General features: G+C 48.6%; 1 protein-coding gene across 1 annotated transcript in view; it reads right to left on the reverse strand.

Moving 5' to 3' along the window:
• Nucleotides 1-6203: 6203 nt before the first annotated feature.
• Nucleotides 6204-14836, reverse strand: part of NOL6 (nucleolar protein 6) — a gene marked incomplete at its 5' end in the record, with an annotated part of 32430 nt that continues 23797 nt past the window's right edge. Inside the window, 3 exons of the mRNA XM_026040128.1 lie at nucleotides 6204-6843; nucleotides 8062-8163; nucleotides 13426-13623. Coding sequence (XP_025895913.1) covers nucleotides 6694-6843; nucleotides 8062-8163; nucleotides 13426-13623 — 450 coding nt within the window. The remainder of the gene's footprint in view (nucleotides 6844-8061; nucleotides 8164-13425; nucleotides 13624-14836) is intronic.

Genomic DNA, 14836 nt, shown 5'->3' on the forward strand with positions numbered 1-14836 from the left:
AAGAAAGAAAGAAAGAAAGAAAGAAAGAAAGAAAGAAAGAAAGAAAGAAAGAAAGAAAGAAAGAAAGAAAGAAAGAAAGAAAGAAAGAAAGAAAGCGAGCCCTGAGCTAGGCTTGGCACAGGAGCAAGTACAGCTCCACCATGAATTATCACTATTTTAAGACAGAGAAGTCAATCCAGATTTCCCTAATTGCTGAATGCAGATATTTGGCTTTGCCACTTGACTTCAGGGGAGCATCTCCCACAAGGAGCATCTCCCACAGACATACARCCCCCAGGGACCACATGAGCCAAAATTCAGTCAAGGATCTGTCTTGGGTGTTTAGAGGCAATGGCTCTCTTTGCTCAATGTCCAACTCAATCATGTAAGGATGTTGGCTGTCCCATATCAAAGCATATGGGATGGATATTTTACGGGCCACAAATGAAAGCTTTGACTAGCACCATCCATCCATCCTGCTGGGACACTGCTCCTTTGTCCCACAGAGAAGCAGGAGATCTGCACTCAGGAGCCCACAGGGCCATCAGCAGCGCTGAGGGASGTACTCACAGTGCAGAGCATGTTCCTGGGAAACTCATTCCAAATTTCCCACTTCTCTGCCCTTCCAGCATCCTCCAAGTGTCCCAGGATATGTGACAGAGTGTGGTGTTTATGACAAGACAGTCTGTGAGTTCACAAGATGCAGCACCTGAGCTAGAGCAACCCTTCTCTGACCCCAGTCGGCATCAGCAGCTGCAGGGCCCACTGGAAAGGAGCCTCTTGGCACAGCCCTTGGCAGCGAAGACACCCACTAACAGCCACAAGTCACACAAGGGCAGCATAAGCAGGGGCTTTGCAGTCTGAGCTTTCTGAAGGGTCTTTTCACACGCTGAAGGGACTCAGCATGTCCTAGTGGGCTCTGAAGTCCAAGGGTTTAACCAGAGATGGGCAACGCTGCAAGAGGAGCCTGAAGGCAGCACTGGCAAAGCAGAGGGCAWCACAAGCAATCCTCTCCTCTCAGAGTTACCTCTAAACCCGCCACTTCCACTCTCAGATTAGTTATTTTTATTGGCCTGGATTCATGTTTTCTTGATACTGAAGCGGCAAACAGACCTTAGCTCCCCTTGTGTCAGTGTTACAACAGGCCTGCTCTGCGCCGAGCGAGGCAAACACGGGCAGAGGGCTGCAGGAGAGTCCCGACAACAGAGCCAGGCCCAAAAGCCACCATCAGGATGCTTGAGACTCAGCAGGTCCAGCACAAGCAGTTTTGTCTACTCGGGAGCCTGGCCTTGCTGCTCTGGTGACTTGCCCTGGCCCTCTCTGACAGCTCTGTATAGAGATTGCTTACAGAATCACAGAATGTTCAAGGTTGGAAGGCACCTCTAGAGATCATCTTGTCCAACCTTCCTGCTCAGGCAGGGACACCCAGAGCACAGGGTGGCATCCAGRCGGGTTTTGAAGACCTCCAGAGAAGGAGACTCCACAACCTCCCTRGGCAGCCTGTGCCAGGGCTCTGGCACCCTCGCAGTAAAGAAGCTCTTCCTCACATGGAGATGGAACTGCCTGTGTTTCAATTTATACTCATTGCCCCTTGTCCTATCACTGGCCACCAATGAGAAGAGCTTGGCCCCTTCTTCCCTACATTCTCCCTTCATGAACTTATACATGTTAGTTAGATCTCCTCTCAGCCTTCTCTTCTGCAAGCTGAACAGGCCCAACTCCCTCAGTCTCTCCTCATATGAGAGATGTTCCAGTYCCCTAATCATCTTAGTCTGCTTCCAAGACAGGAGCACCCTGTCCAGCTTCCCATCCACTGGGGGCCCATGGGCTGGAAGTGTGTGTATATGTGTTTATTTATATACATATGTTGTGTGCTGTACAGCTGATGTCTACCCTAACTCATACTGGGACCCACTTGCCCCAAGGAGACCAGTTCAAGTGTAAATCACTGCCTGAACGAGGTCTGTCAGTTCCTGCTACTCGGCCCGCTCGGGGAGAGAACATAAACAAAAGGTTGCCGGAAAGGCTGGCGTGGGCCCCAAGGAGGTCGCTGAGTTTTGCGCAGAAACCTACCACCATTCTTGCGGTTTGAGACGAAACTCAAGCCCTGCGAGTCTTTCAGGTGAGTTTCACCACCAGCTTCCGTGCTTGTTCCAGCCCGTGACCCTCGGCAGGAGCTGGTCACCTCTGCGGGCTGTGACTGAGGGGGGTCCCGGGGGGATYGCGCTCCGGGCTGAGCCCGTGCAGCCACGCAGTATTTGCAGGGACACCTTCCTCGCAGGAGAAATCTCTCCTCACAGGAGAAGGGCTCTCCTGCGCAGAGGGAAGAGCCACTCCGGAGACTCCCGCTCCTGCGGCGGCCAAGGCGCGGGAGGGCCTCAGAGCAGTGTGTTCCTGCCTGATAGTTTATCTTGGGTAGCTCCCAAATGCCAGCACTGCAGCTGCCCTTGGAGAAAAGCCCTTCTGGCAGCTTCTGGCTTTATTCCGTAGATGCAGYGGCAGGCCTGCTAAAATATTTTCACGCCCAGGAAGAGACTTTTTGAGGTGCTGTTTCTCCTCCTTTTCCCAGCCTGCGGAGCCCGGAGGCAGTGCAGGGTCCTGGGGAGCCGAGGGATGGAGCGATGCCGGAGCCCTGGCCCTGCTCCCAGCCACGACTTGGTCACGTCACCTCCACGAGCCCTGCTGCAGCCAGCTGAGAAGGAAAGATAAATGGAGCCACCTCTCACCGCTGCTAGATCATGGTTATATGGCAYTTTTTACAGCACTTTGCACGCACAGGTAGCAAAAAGCCAAACGGCACCAGGCCAGGCTCAACCACACAGTGAAATTTCTGTTTGCGGCACCGGGGCAGCCTCACAGGCTGGACTCGCTGCCCCCTGGCACATGGGGTGGCCCATGGCAAGGAGCAGGCCAGAGACCTCAGCGGGTGGCCGTGCTGGAGAGCCCTGAGGCAACCAAAATCCCCCAGAGCCCTCACAGGGAGGAATTACAGGAAAGGGAGCAGCGCTGGGGCTGTGTACAGAATCCAGGTAAATCCTCATGCTTTGGACAATAAGAGCCATTCCTGGAGTCTCACAGGGATTCCTGTCACATCTGGATCCACCACCGTGATGTGTACTCCCGTTCCTTCACTCCTGGACCCCTATTGCCCCCGCACACCCCAGAACGTCCCTGCTGGCTCCCTGCCCCAGCCGTCACTCACACTCACCATGTCTCATCGCATCTGTCTCCAGCTCCAAGCACCCCAGGGCAGGGAAAGTATCTTGTTGCTTCTTCACAAAGGGCTGTGGTAAGTYGCTGGGACTAAACAAATTGCAATTACTGATGAAAAACACCACTGTCACAGCTTGGGCCTGCGTTACTCCCTGGAAGAATTGCTTTCAACTAGATGGCCAGGGACCATCTACCTACCTGGGGTAGGAGCTGCACAGATGGGAAGTCACGAGTCCCCCTTCGCTCATCTAGGGCAAGTAACAACATAGCAGAGGGCACCAGCCCCACAGCTGCCAGTGAAAGGCACCTGGTTCCTCAGTGTATCACTACTCCTTGGACRGGTCCCAGGCACCAGGTGCTCCACAACAGGGAAGGAAAAGGTGGAGGCACAAAAGATAACATATGGAAAAATGTAACAAAGGAGTGTTGTCCTACATCTGTGCAAGGGAGGGTCATGGAGGGTGGCTATTTGGGAAGGTGAAAGCAAAGGTCTTTGGAGACAGGACCATCAGATGAGGAAAAGATCAGGCCAAGATCCTCCTGCCACCACCTGCACGCTCCCTCCTGGCCTCCGAAGGAGTGTCACCTTCCAGCAGCGCCGGGCTGGCCCAGGAGGGAGCTGGGGATTCGGTTGCAGATTATCGCACCTGGCTGAGCCTTTAGATAACTTAATCCCCATGGACAAGACGTAACACCGAGAGCTGGTTCAGCCCTGCTTGATAGGAGGCCTCTTGTCCTGGGCCTGCCAGCCCTGCAAGCCCCTGCAAGCCCTGATGCCGCTGGATGGAGGAAAGCCAGCACCCTCTCCCTCACCTCACCGGCTGCCTGGTTCAGGGGCCCCTTGCTCCAGGACAAGGTCGGCCCTTCCCTGGTGTCACTACAGGGCTGCTGCCCACGCGCAGTCAGATGTCCCCTCTTCCTTGTCCCATAACATCTCCAAGGTCCTGGAGGCACGTAGAGGCACAAGGCTAAAGCCTTTGGCAGCAGCTCCAGCCCAGGACCAAGCTCCTGTCCTGCATTAACCCAAGGCAGGTCACCCCTCGACACACTGAGCTCAGCCAGTGAGCTGTAAGCTCAGCAGAGCCAACACTGCAGCTTTCCTCCCAAACACTGWAGATCCCAATGTTTTAATATCCACAGCAACAAGGGACACTCGTTTTCCTGATCTTTCATTCAGGTGCATCACCACTGTGGCTTTCTCCTTCAAACCTAAATTAGATAAACTAATACAAACCAACAGCAGTTAGAGATCCTTATAAGCCTGGGCTTACCGAGAGATCTCTGTACTACTGAATCGCGAATTTTTGTCTTGATCCATAATCACTGTTCYGTGGTGCAGATCTGAGATCACTTGATTTAATGTAGACAGAGAAAATCCCCTACATAGAGTCAGGGGATCATTTTCCTACTTCCAGTCTTCAATAAGGGATTATTTTTCTTTCTGAGGTATTTTCCTCCCATTTTGGTCTTCCCTTCCCTGCAGTGCATCCCCATTTGCTAAGCGACTCATGTTGGGGAGGCAGCTGCTCTGCCTTTCTGGGGACACCCAGGGCTTCAAAAGGTGTCACGTGTCAGAGCTGCACATCATTATCAGCACTTGCAGAAAGCAACTGTCTCGGCCAGGAAAAACTGCTTTATGTTCACAGCTTTTTTCCTGATAACAGAAACCCTGACAAACAAGCCAGCCCAGAACCAAGCAGCAAGGCCACTGTGGSAATACAACCGAGAAGACACATATATTTTACCAGTAAACTAGGGGAAACCACTTYCTTCCTGTGTCAAAAAACTAAAATTCTCCTTCCCCAGCCAGTCATGGAAATTTAGGTTTTCAAAAAAGACTGGTGATTTTGAGTGCCTCAGCAAAATGCTCCTTATAAGAGCCTTTATTTGAAGAGCTCCTTATAAGAGCTCCTACACTAAAGGAGACAAATGCTTGGTGTTTTCAGGGACTCAGTGTCAAACGAGACAGCCAGAGACACCAAAAGCACCTCTGAAAAGATCCTGACTTTCCAAATCGGCAAAGAAGAAAGAGCTGCACAGTTCAAGGGCAAACACTTGAAAACATTTGACCCTCAAGCTGGTCTAGCCCTTATCAGCTTTGTTAAGTCTTACTGCATCTATCTCAGGGCTTTTGCTCTATACCAGTATTAGTCACCAAAATGGACATTTCTGTGACAAGCGTCTGTAGTTCAGACCTGACTTAAGTTCCTATGTGGTTGCTGATCATGGTGGCATAAGTTTGAGAAGTAGCAGCAGGTTAGGACTTGCACGAGGGTTTGGCTACCAATTTATCATCAGTGACCTTGGCATGGTTTTGTACAAGGCTATTACACTACAAAAGACATAAGACCTCTGTCTGACCTAAAAGACCCGACCCTTTGCTGCACACTGTAAATGGTAGTGTTTTCACCCAAGAACAAGGAAGAGGAAGAACATGGCAGGCAGCCGAAGGAGTAGAGAGAAGCTGTGCAGGGATGGAAGGCTTGTTAGCTGCATGGAGGGKTTTTTTTTTAATCTTTTTAAAAGCATAAAGGAAATGGAAGAGCAGTAAAATTGCTTTTACCTGCTTCTGTTACATTATCAGCTGAGATGGGGCAATGAGCTCCAGGGTGTACCCCACAAGCTACCTGGGGTGGGAGCTGCTCTGGACAGGACAGAGCAGGAAGGATTCTTGGCTGTAAGAACAGAGTTTGTCCCACTCTAGATGTTCCCCAACAAGGAATAAGTCAACATGGGGCAGAGCCCCATGGTTGTGGCTTATGTGACAGCCTTGGGTTAGGGGGAGAAGGGAAACCTGCTCTTCACTGAGAAGAGTCAGCCTGTTCCTCACACTCCCCAGTCTGGTACATTGGTAAGATGGCCCATGAGCCTTCCCTTTTCCAGATTAAATGATCYCAGTAGACTCAGCTTCTCCTTAGATGTCAGATGCCCTAAGCAACAGATCATCATTGTGGCCCAATACTGGACTTGCACTAGTGTGTCCATGTCTCTTGTASTGGAGAGCCCAGAACTGGACACTGCACCTTAAATGGGCTCTTACTAGAGCCAAATTCAGAGAAACARTCTGGCCCTTTCTGGATGGTTGAGTGTCTCTTTGGTTTTGTAGACCCCTAGAGTAACACCTAACATCTCTCTCTCTAGAGAGGAGCCTTCTCAACACCCATAACATTGTCACATAACAACCTTAATATTTTCATATGAATGCAATTTTGTTTCCTGTGACAAAGAGGAGAACTTTCAAAAGCTTCATCCCATCTTTACAATCCCTTCAAAATTAAAAAAGGCATTTGTATTCTTAAAAACAGTAATAGGTGCCTTCTCAAGAAGGACAACATTTCTCTGAGGAAGGCATATAAATAGAGCAAGAGATACAGTTTTGGATTTAAAAAACAAAAACAGAAAACTAAAGCCTTTCCTTGGATCAGTTCATAAAAAGGAAGAGTTCTGGCATGAACAAATACTCTGCTTCCAAAGAGGTCCCTCTGACACCTCTCAGAAGCCTTAGATGGTCCACTTCTCTGTACGAGCTTCTACTCTTTTGACCAGACCCTCTCCCAAAACTTCAAAGTCCTCTAGAATCGCCTCCACATTGGGCACACAGAYCAGCTCATTGTTCAGAGTCGTCATCATCCTTCCTTTCATGCTGGAGACCTGTAAGAGACACAACAGTTGTGCAAATGGGAACGCCTGAGAGCTGCTTTGCAATCTTTGCAAGCCCCAAGTATGAAAAGTAACCGCTCTCCTGTCTCAACACATGCAGCCCTCTCACAGCACTACATTGATCTTCCAAACCTGCCTGGATGCCACCCTGTGCCACGTGCTCTAGATGTCCCTGCCTGAGCAGAGGGGTTGCACTGGATGAGCTCTAGATCCCTTCCAACCTCAACCATTCTGTGATATTCACAGCGACACAATGACACAGGCACGTATGCATGGAGGACCTCCTAAGCTGAGCAGACAGGATGTCTGAAAGGCAAGATACCCAAGAGTGACTAAATACCTAGTCTCTGAGGTATGATCAGCTGTGAAGGCATCAACGTGGGAAAGATCCTTGGCTCCATTAGAGTAAAATAAAATAAATAAATAAATAAATAAATAAATTATGTTTAAGAAGGCCAAGATCAGCTCAGATCCAAGCATCTACTCCTCTTGTTTCACTGCTGTGAATAACTGTTTCACAACAGCAGCTCGGCTGAATTGGCCAATGCCTCTGGCCACGGAGAGGGGAGAGTGACAGCAGAGAGGGAGAGTGACAGCAGCAGAGCCTGGACTGCCAACTCTGTCATGAGTCACCGGTTTCTTTGCATCTTTCCTTCATAGAAAGCAGCATGAATCACTCCTGCATGCCTCAGAACTACCTTAAACACCCTCTATACTTTGACAACCCACACGCAGCAGCTGGAAAATATCTCCATATATTATCAGAGCTTGGACACTACAAACCTGACGCTGCTGCCCCAGCTTCTTACAGGTTGGGTATTTCTGGGTGAGAGACATGCAGTCCATGAGAAGCAGGGACAGGCTGCTACACACACCAGTCATCTCTGGCAAGCAATGCATCCCCCATCTCCCAAAAGAGCACCAAAAAAGAGCACCTAAAAAACCAAGCTCTTTTTTAACCTACTGAGTAGATGCTGGGGCTCATCTAGGGATGAAAGTCCTCTTTTCAGCTTTGCTGATGACTAAGAAACCATGATCACGTCCCTGCCTCAGCTTCACCTCCTCTAATACAGGGACAGGATTATTAGCTCAACTTCTCCAAGAGCTTTTGGGCTGATGAGAGTCAGGTAAAGCAATTACAATGTAGAAGGCAGCCTTCTAACCAACCAGGTTGGTAACATGAAGCCTAATGCAGAATCAAGAACTCACCTTAAAAGGCTGAGGCTGAAAGCTCACAGGTTTCCACAGAACTGCAATCACTTCTCCACCGTGTTTGTCATAAAAGAACAAGGCAAGATCACTGAAGGCATCCTGGGGAGAGCAGAAACAAGTGTCACGTGAAACACCCTAGATCCAAATCATTTCTCTGATTCTGTACCTTTACACAGTGACACGCAATAGCTCCACACAAACCAGGACCAAACTTGCAATGCTTCCAGGAGATCCCCAGCAAGGAACAACTGGCAGCCCTTGGGCGAGTCCTGGAAGACCTGGATGGGTACCTTCTACTGTCTCTTTTCCACCAGCCTTGATGGAGKCAATGAAAAAGCACCAAGTTTTATGTGCAGACCTACTTGCCAGTTACCTCTTGCTGTCCCAGGGAGCAGAAAACAGCAGCCACTACCTTCCCCAGGCCTACAAGAAGAGCCAGAAGTTGGCATCTAGCTCTAGGAAGCTGGATCTCCTAGAGCCCTGTGTGATATGAACTGATGAAATAAAAGTGGAGGTTTTCCAGGAATCTGCTCTCTCAGCTCCAGGGTTTCAACAGCTGTTGTAAGTGAGCAGCCTCCTTTGGCAGCTGCCAGAAGGAGAGCTCCAAGAGAGAGCTTGCAAACAGAGATGACTAAAGCCCACGGTCTGGTTTCCCCCAAGCACACATGAACTGGATTCCCAGGCCAGCAAGGAGGCAGGGGATGAGCACTGCAACAAAAATAAACAGGGCTGCACGTGAGTGACCTCAAACCCAACAGCTTGGCCTGGCAGAGCACTGCCCAGGAGGGCTGGCACCTGCAGACAGCATCCTGGATGCAGCTGACCAAGACAAGCCGGGAAGCTGCTGCCTTTGCTCCCTTCTGCTGATGGCCAACAGCATTACGGTGACTGCGTTGCCTTCGTTTCCCCAGCTGCTACACTCTTCCAAAGAGTCTCAGTTGACAATATTGCCACGAGACTTTCACAAGGACACATGTGAAGATCAGCAGCTAAGGCAAGGTAAATGGAAAGGGTCTTCCACGGGCAAGGACTGGCCTGGAAACAGTAAGAGACAGTGGTATAAGGAAAAGATGGATTGGGGTGGTATTACTTGCCATCCAAAAGGGTGGGGTGGCAAAGTTAAGTGCCAAGAGCCAATAAGCTGGGAGGGACAGTGTTGTCTGCAACCTCCAGAGCCAGATTTATGAGCCTCAGCTTGACATAGTATGGAGGGCAACATGGCCAGGGAAGGTCCTCAGACTTGCCAGCTCATCCCACTCCACAAGATCTTCATGGGGGCCACGCTGGTCAAAACATCATCTCAAATTTGCTTTGAAAAGCTGTCTAAAAATATACTGAAAGAGAGGCAACCCACTCTGCTGTTTCTCAGCTGAGACCAACCAACAACGGTCAGCTGAGTCAATGCAGAAAAYTCCTCTTCCTGCTGAAAGGAGAACATGGAGGAGAGAGGGAAAAACTCAGTGAAGGGCAAAGCACAGGGTATGCTGGCACCAACACACCATTTTCTGAAACAAAGGGTGCTGGATTATGCTGAAAATGCTCCATTATTTATGGGGTGAAGTCTCCAGGACAACAAGATGCTCTCTAGGAGAAAAAAAAAAAAAAGAGGAAAAAAAAAGCTATTTTTGCAGGCCTATCTTGCAGAAGAGAAGCCAGGAGCACTTACAGGAAAACAGCCCTCTGATTCAGCTTTTTTTTCCCCCAAAAAACCTGCTGTTCTGTGCAACACCCAACACCTTTTAACTAGACAAAAGCAAGCAGAGGGCAAAAAGGTAGGATGACATCCAGGCTTGTGTACCTGTACTGCTCCCAGCATTATCCACACAGCTTCAGGCCAGTTATGATGAACTACAGAAAAGCACACTGAGTTCCTGGGAAACTGCAGCATTACAAGAGTGATAATATTAGTCATCACACTTCTGTTTGTGCAGAGGCTTGGAGAGTAAGAGCAAACACTGTTGGCCCCCCTTTCCACATCCCATTCTCCAGGCCCAGTATCACCAGGCTTGCCTGGGCCTGCAAGCACCTTCTTCAAGAGAAAGTTTAAAAGAAAAAGGGAGGGAAGGTGGGGAACATTTGAACCCCTAATCCTTTCTCAATCACACTGTTTCTTGTCATGGTTCAGTCCTAAAGGCCCACAAAAGGCTGGTAGGACCGGAGGGATGGAGAAAACTGGTTGTGTAAAACAATACCCTGATCTAAATGGATTAAGCAGTTCAAGCCAAAGCATGGGTTTTGCAATGAGATAAGTGCTTGCTAGTTAAACAAATGCATTACTGTGGTTTGGTTTTTCTTTTCTTTTCTCCCCTAACCCTTCACCCACCCATTTTCTCACTGTTCCTCCTTACACCTGGGGACTGGGCTCCTTACATCACATCTGCTGGAAGAATAGGAGCTGTCTGGGGCAGGGGAGGGCTCTGCACCCTAATTCCACCTAGCAGCTCTTCCTGGTGCTATAGCAGTTCAAGTRGTAAATGCATCAATCAACACTTGCTCAGTGCTTAGAACATCTTAAATTCTCTCAGGAGGGATCTGTCTTTATAAAACCCTACTGAAATAACTACAGCTACCTATTTCCCACAAATGACTACGTTTGTGGTTAACACTTTACAGTCCTTGCATTCCAAGACAGCAAGGAGCACTGCTAAGAAAACCAGGCTGGGTTGCCACTGTATCAGAAAATTTTTAAAAGGGAAAACCACTGAGTGTTGGGTTTGGGATTCAGCTGTAGAAACAGAATGTAAACCACTCAAGTTGTTCCACTTCCCAGTGCCTGAGCAGTGCAGCATGTGCATCCTCCTCTTCTTTGGGGTTCCCAGCAGCATCAAAGTGGTACAGCAAGAAAAAAATAAGTAAAAAATAGAAATGATTCAAAGCAGACCTGTAGGAAGGCATTACCACAAGGAATATGGTCCACAAGTGCCTTTGAGATCACCCAAGGAGCACMAGGGTCAGCATGCCATGACATCTAACTGCATGTCCATATCCTCACACGTGGGCATCCACCCCCTGACCCAAGGGCACGATGTTAAAAGTCACACTCTGCAGCCATACGGACAGGGAATTTCCTGCCACTTCTGCCCCTCCAAAGGCATGGATCCAAACAGGAAGGTTTCCTTGCTTTACAAGGAAAGCCCACAGATCTCTGAGTTTGTCTCTGCATGGCAGAAAGGGCCACAGGAGGAGTCAGGTCTGTCAGTCAAAACAGGAAGGGAGGGAGCAGTCTGACCTCAAAAAGACTCCACCAGTTCTGTCCCATAACCACAACCTGTATGTTTTACAAGACTGGGAACATTTAATACTGTTAATTCTTTCTTAACATGCAGTAGCAAGATATGCGTTCCTGTACTGTGGAAGGAAGAAGGAAGAGGGCTGTAAATCTCCCAGATAGATCTATATAAGGGAACAAGAAATACAAACCATCACACTAGTCAAAAGGAGTTTTACAGGAAGGCAGAAAATCATTTTGTTCATTCACACAGAAAAATCTCCCCTGTAAAAGGCAGGCAGGCAGGCAGGCAGCTCCTTTGCCCCGAGTTCTTCAATAGACTTGCACGACCAGAGACAACTGAACCCCAGTGGAAGAGATGCACACCCAGGGACCCAGCAAGACCAAAGATCTGATTAAAAAAAAAACATTCAGTCTTTCAACAGTGTCATGCAGACCCACATGCAGACTGAGAGGGCTCAGGCAGCTGGAATTTGACTTTCTCTGCATCTCTTTTGGAGGAGGCCAGCATCATCTTTGCGAGCACCTGAGAACACCCATATTGGCACAAGTTCATGCACAAGACTTGCTTGATGCAGGCAGAAAGATCTTCCCTTGAAATCCAAAAGATACCCAAACACTGCAATAACAGCTGTGCTAAGTGATCCTTCGTGTGCCACATCTCTAGCAAATGGCACAGAACTGCAGATGAGGTGGCCAGTTCTGCAATTCTTGAGAAAAAAAAAAAAACAGTGAGCATAGCAATTACTTAAGAAAAGGAAATGAGCCAATACAGTCAGGAGAGAATTCAAAAGAAGGCTTGGCTCACTTCTTTAAAAACTTAATCTTGTGTCATTGGAGAATCCCAATTAGGACCAATCTAGGACAGCTTGCCATGATGCTCAGCAGCAGGGCCTGGAAAGGCCTTGTCAGCACTAGGCCGAGGTCTGAGGCYCCAGGGAAGTCTCCTCTGCAGGAAGTCTGGCACCTCCTTTCCCTCAGAAGCCTCTGTCTGCAAAGGCTTCTCATCTGGACCAACTCTCTGAACACACCTTTTCTATCAGATCTGTCCTGGACTTCCAGCATTCACTGCTTAAAGCGCATGACCAGCCTTTAATCTTCACCTAGAGCCTCTCGGGCACCAAAGCAACTCGATCCTTCTAGCTTCTGTAGCACATCTCCTTGGAGCAAGAGAAAAATTAAAGCAGTCAGGGCCTAACATTTTCCCCCCTTTCATTTTCTCCTCCGTATGGAAAGCATGCCTCAATTCTCCAGCTCCAGAGAGCTTCTGCTTTGCTAACCCCTTTGCTTAGAGATCAGAAAACTCTCTGGGTGCAAACAGGCTGGGCAGGACAAAGTAGATTTCCTAGTTATGGCACCAGGGACACTGCAGAAGACGCCACTTCCTGCCCCTTTCAGCTTAGTCAGGATGTCCAGGCATTGAAATCCTTTTGCCACATGGCAAGCTCAGAAAAGGACTGATGTTTCTTTTCCATCCATAACTAAGTGCAATTTTTTGCAGCATTACTACATGGCAGATGTCTCCCTTCACTGTTATAAAACCACCATGGCTGCACTGTCAGCAGCAGCTACAAGCCCGTTGCTCAATCCTGTGGTTAGTGCTATTAAGGGATAGCAAATTACTCCAAGTCAAAAGCCAGCCAATTCTGTTTTAAAGTGCCTTCTTATCCAAAATCTCTTGTATGGATTTGCTGCTGCCACTCAATTGTCACCATAATTCCTTCTGGCACCAACATCCTGCTGCATTCGGAAAACCTGCAGAGCTCTCAGACATCGGAACAAGGAGGATCTGAATGTTACTCTGAGCAAAAGTTAGTGGAGTAAAAAATACAAGGACACAGGAAAGACTGCAAAGCCAAGCCAGGTCAAAGCATGATGCACCAGATGCAGGTGGTCTTGCTTTTAGACAACATCAGGACCTGGAGATATGAAGCAGGATGGTTTCTGACATGGTAGGTTCTACCTACGGCTGTGCATCGCCTGCTTGCTGTCATCAGAGCAATGCAAAGCTGGGTTATTGGAAAGCCAGAGGACACTGGCAGCTACTCTTACATGTGCAACTGTCCCCTCAGTAACTTCTCAAGGAGAAACAACTCCTGCTGCTCAGGAGCTCCCCAGATGACCATGCTTACTCTGAGCTCCTGGAGGTAGCACTGCACAGGGTCATAATCCACCACTGGGAAAAGGATCTTCACTCCAGCACTGTTCTTCACCACTCCACGGGAAAATGACTTTACTGGCCGGTCCACACCCTCCAGATGCCGAGGAATCTGTTTTGGGTTCAGGTGGATTAGGACATCATAGATATCCAAAGGAGGACGGAAGACCATCTGTAGGGAGAAAAGACCAGTGTTACTTGCAATATAGGACACAGGAGTACAGGAGAGCTGGGAGAGATTTCCCAAGTCATTATCTGCATTTTATTCCCTCCTGGCCTCCACTGCCACCTTAGAAAACTGCAAGTGAAAGTCAAAAATTTTGTGAGGTGTCAGAAGTTTGACAAAATGTCTCTAGGAAAAAAACCTCTATGGCAGAGTCATTGGGTGCTCCAGCCCTGTCTGGTCACCTCATTTGAGCTTTACATCCTGGTCCATCATGTGCTCTGCTCAATTAAAATAGGTTGTTACCCTTGTTCTCCTGCAAGTGCTGTAGGGATAACAATGTCTAGAGCAATGTGGATTTAGCTCCYTCATTGATGATGAATAAAATGATGAATAAAATGTTCTCTGGACCAGCAAACRGCACCAGTAAGGACGCACTTTGTCACTGCAATCCAACCTTCTAAACCCTTTGAGAGGGAAACTGCTTCCCAGCCACATCAGACATCCAACCCGAAGGGCTACAGTTACCTCACTTGTTTTCCCAACTCCGTGGGGCTAGGGAATGGTCACTGGAGGAACTCGGTCAACAAGGTTGTCCTCTCCAGCTTTGACCACAGACCACAAGAAGCTCTTTTGAGTGCCAGAGGGTGGAGTGTCAAGAGAGGGACAAACAGCAAGCTGAGATAGGATAAACAYGGAGAGGAGCAGTGTCTCAAAATAAAACAATAACAAAGAGTCAAGAAGCTCTAAGAGCCAAACTGAGCTATAGGGAACACAATAAGCTGTATAACAATGGGRCGGTCCATGTGCCAAATAGTCATCACCCCAAAGAACATCAGCATCTTCTACCAAGCAAACAAAGGGCGAGAACATGCCCCGTTAATGGAGGAGAGCCATCCCAGACACATAAATATTTGGACAGGCAAGATGTGGCATTCTGAATACAGCTGTATTAAAATGGAAAACTTAAACCTGTGTGTATGTTTCTGTGGAATAACTGACGTGGGGAGGTGAACTGAGCTATGGGACATCACCCAGCAGGGCACTGGCTGAAAACTCAGTTGACAGAGCTGGTCAATACCCAAGCTGGGGAAAACAAGTCAAGAATAGCATCAATCAGCATCAAGTCCCAGCTTTGGCCCACAGAGTCCTTTTCCCAAGGGCTGACATAGCCCACGGCTTATTCTATCCCCCTGGGAATAAAGTAATGTCTTTCACAAAC

Source organism: Nothoprocta perdicaria, unplaced genomic scaffold (genome assembly GCF_003342845.1).
Source record: "Nothoprocta perdicaria isolate Ctin4 unplaced genomic scaffold, notPer1 scaffold_10, whole genome shotgun sequence".
Lineage (NCBI taxonomy): Eukaryota > Metazoa > Chordata > Aves > Tinamiformes > Tinamidae > Nothoprocta > Nothoprocta perdicaria.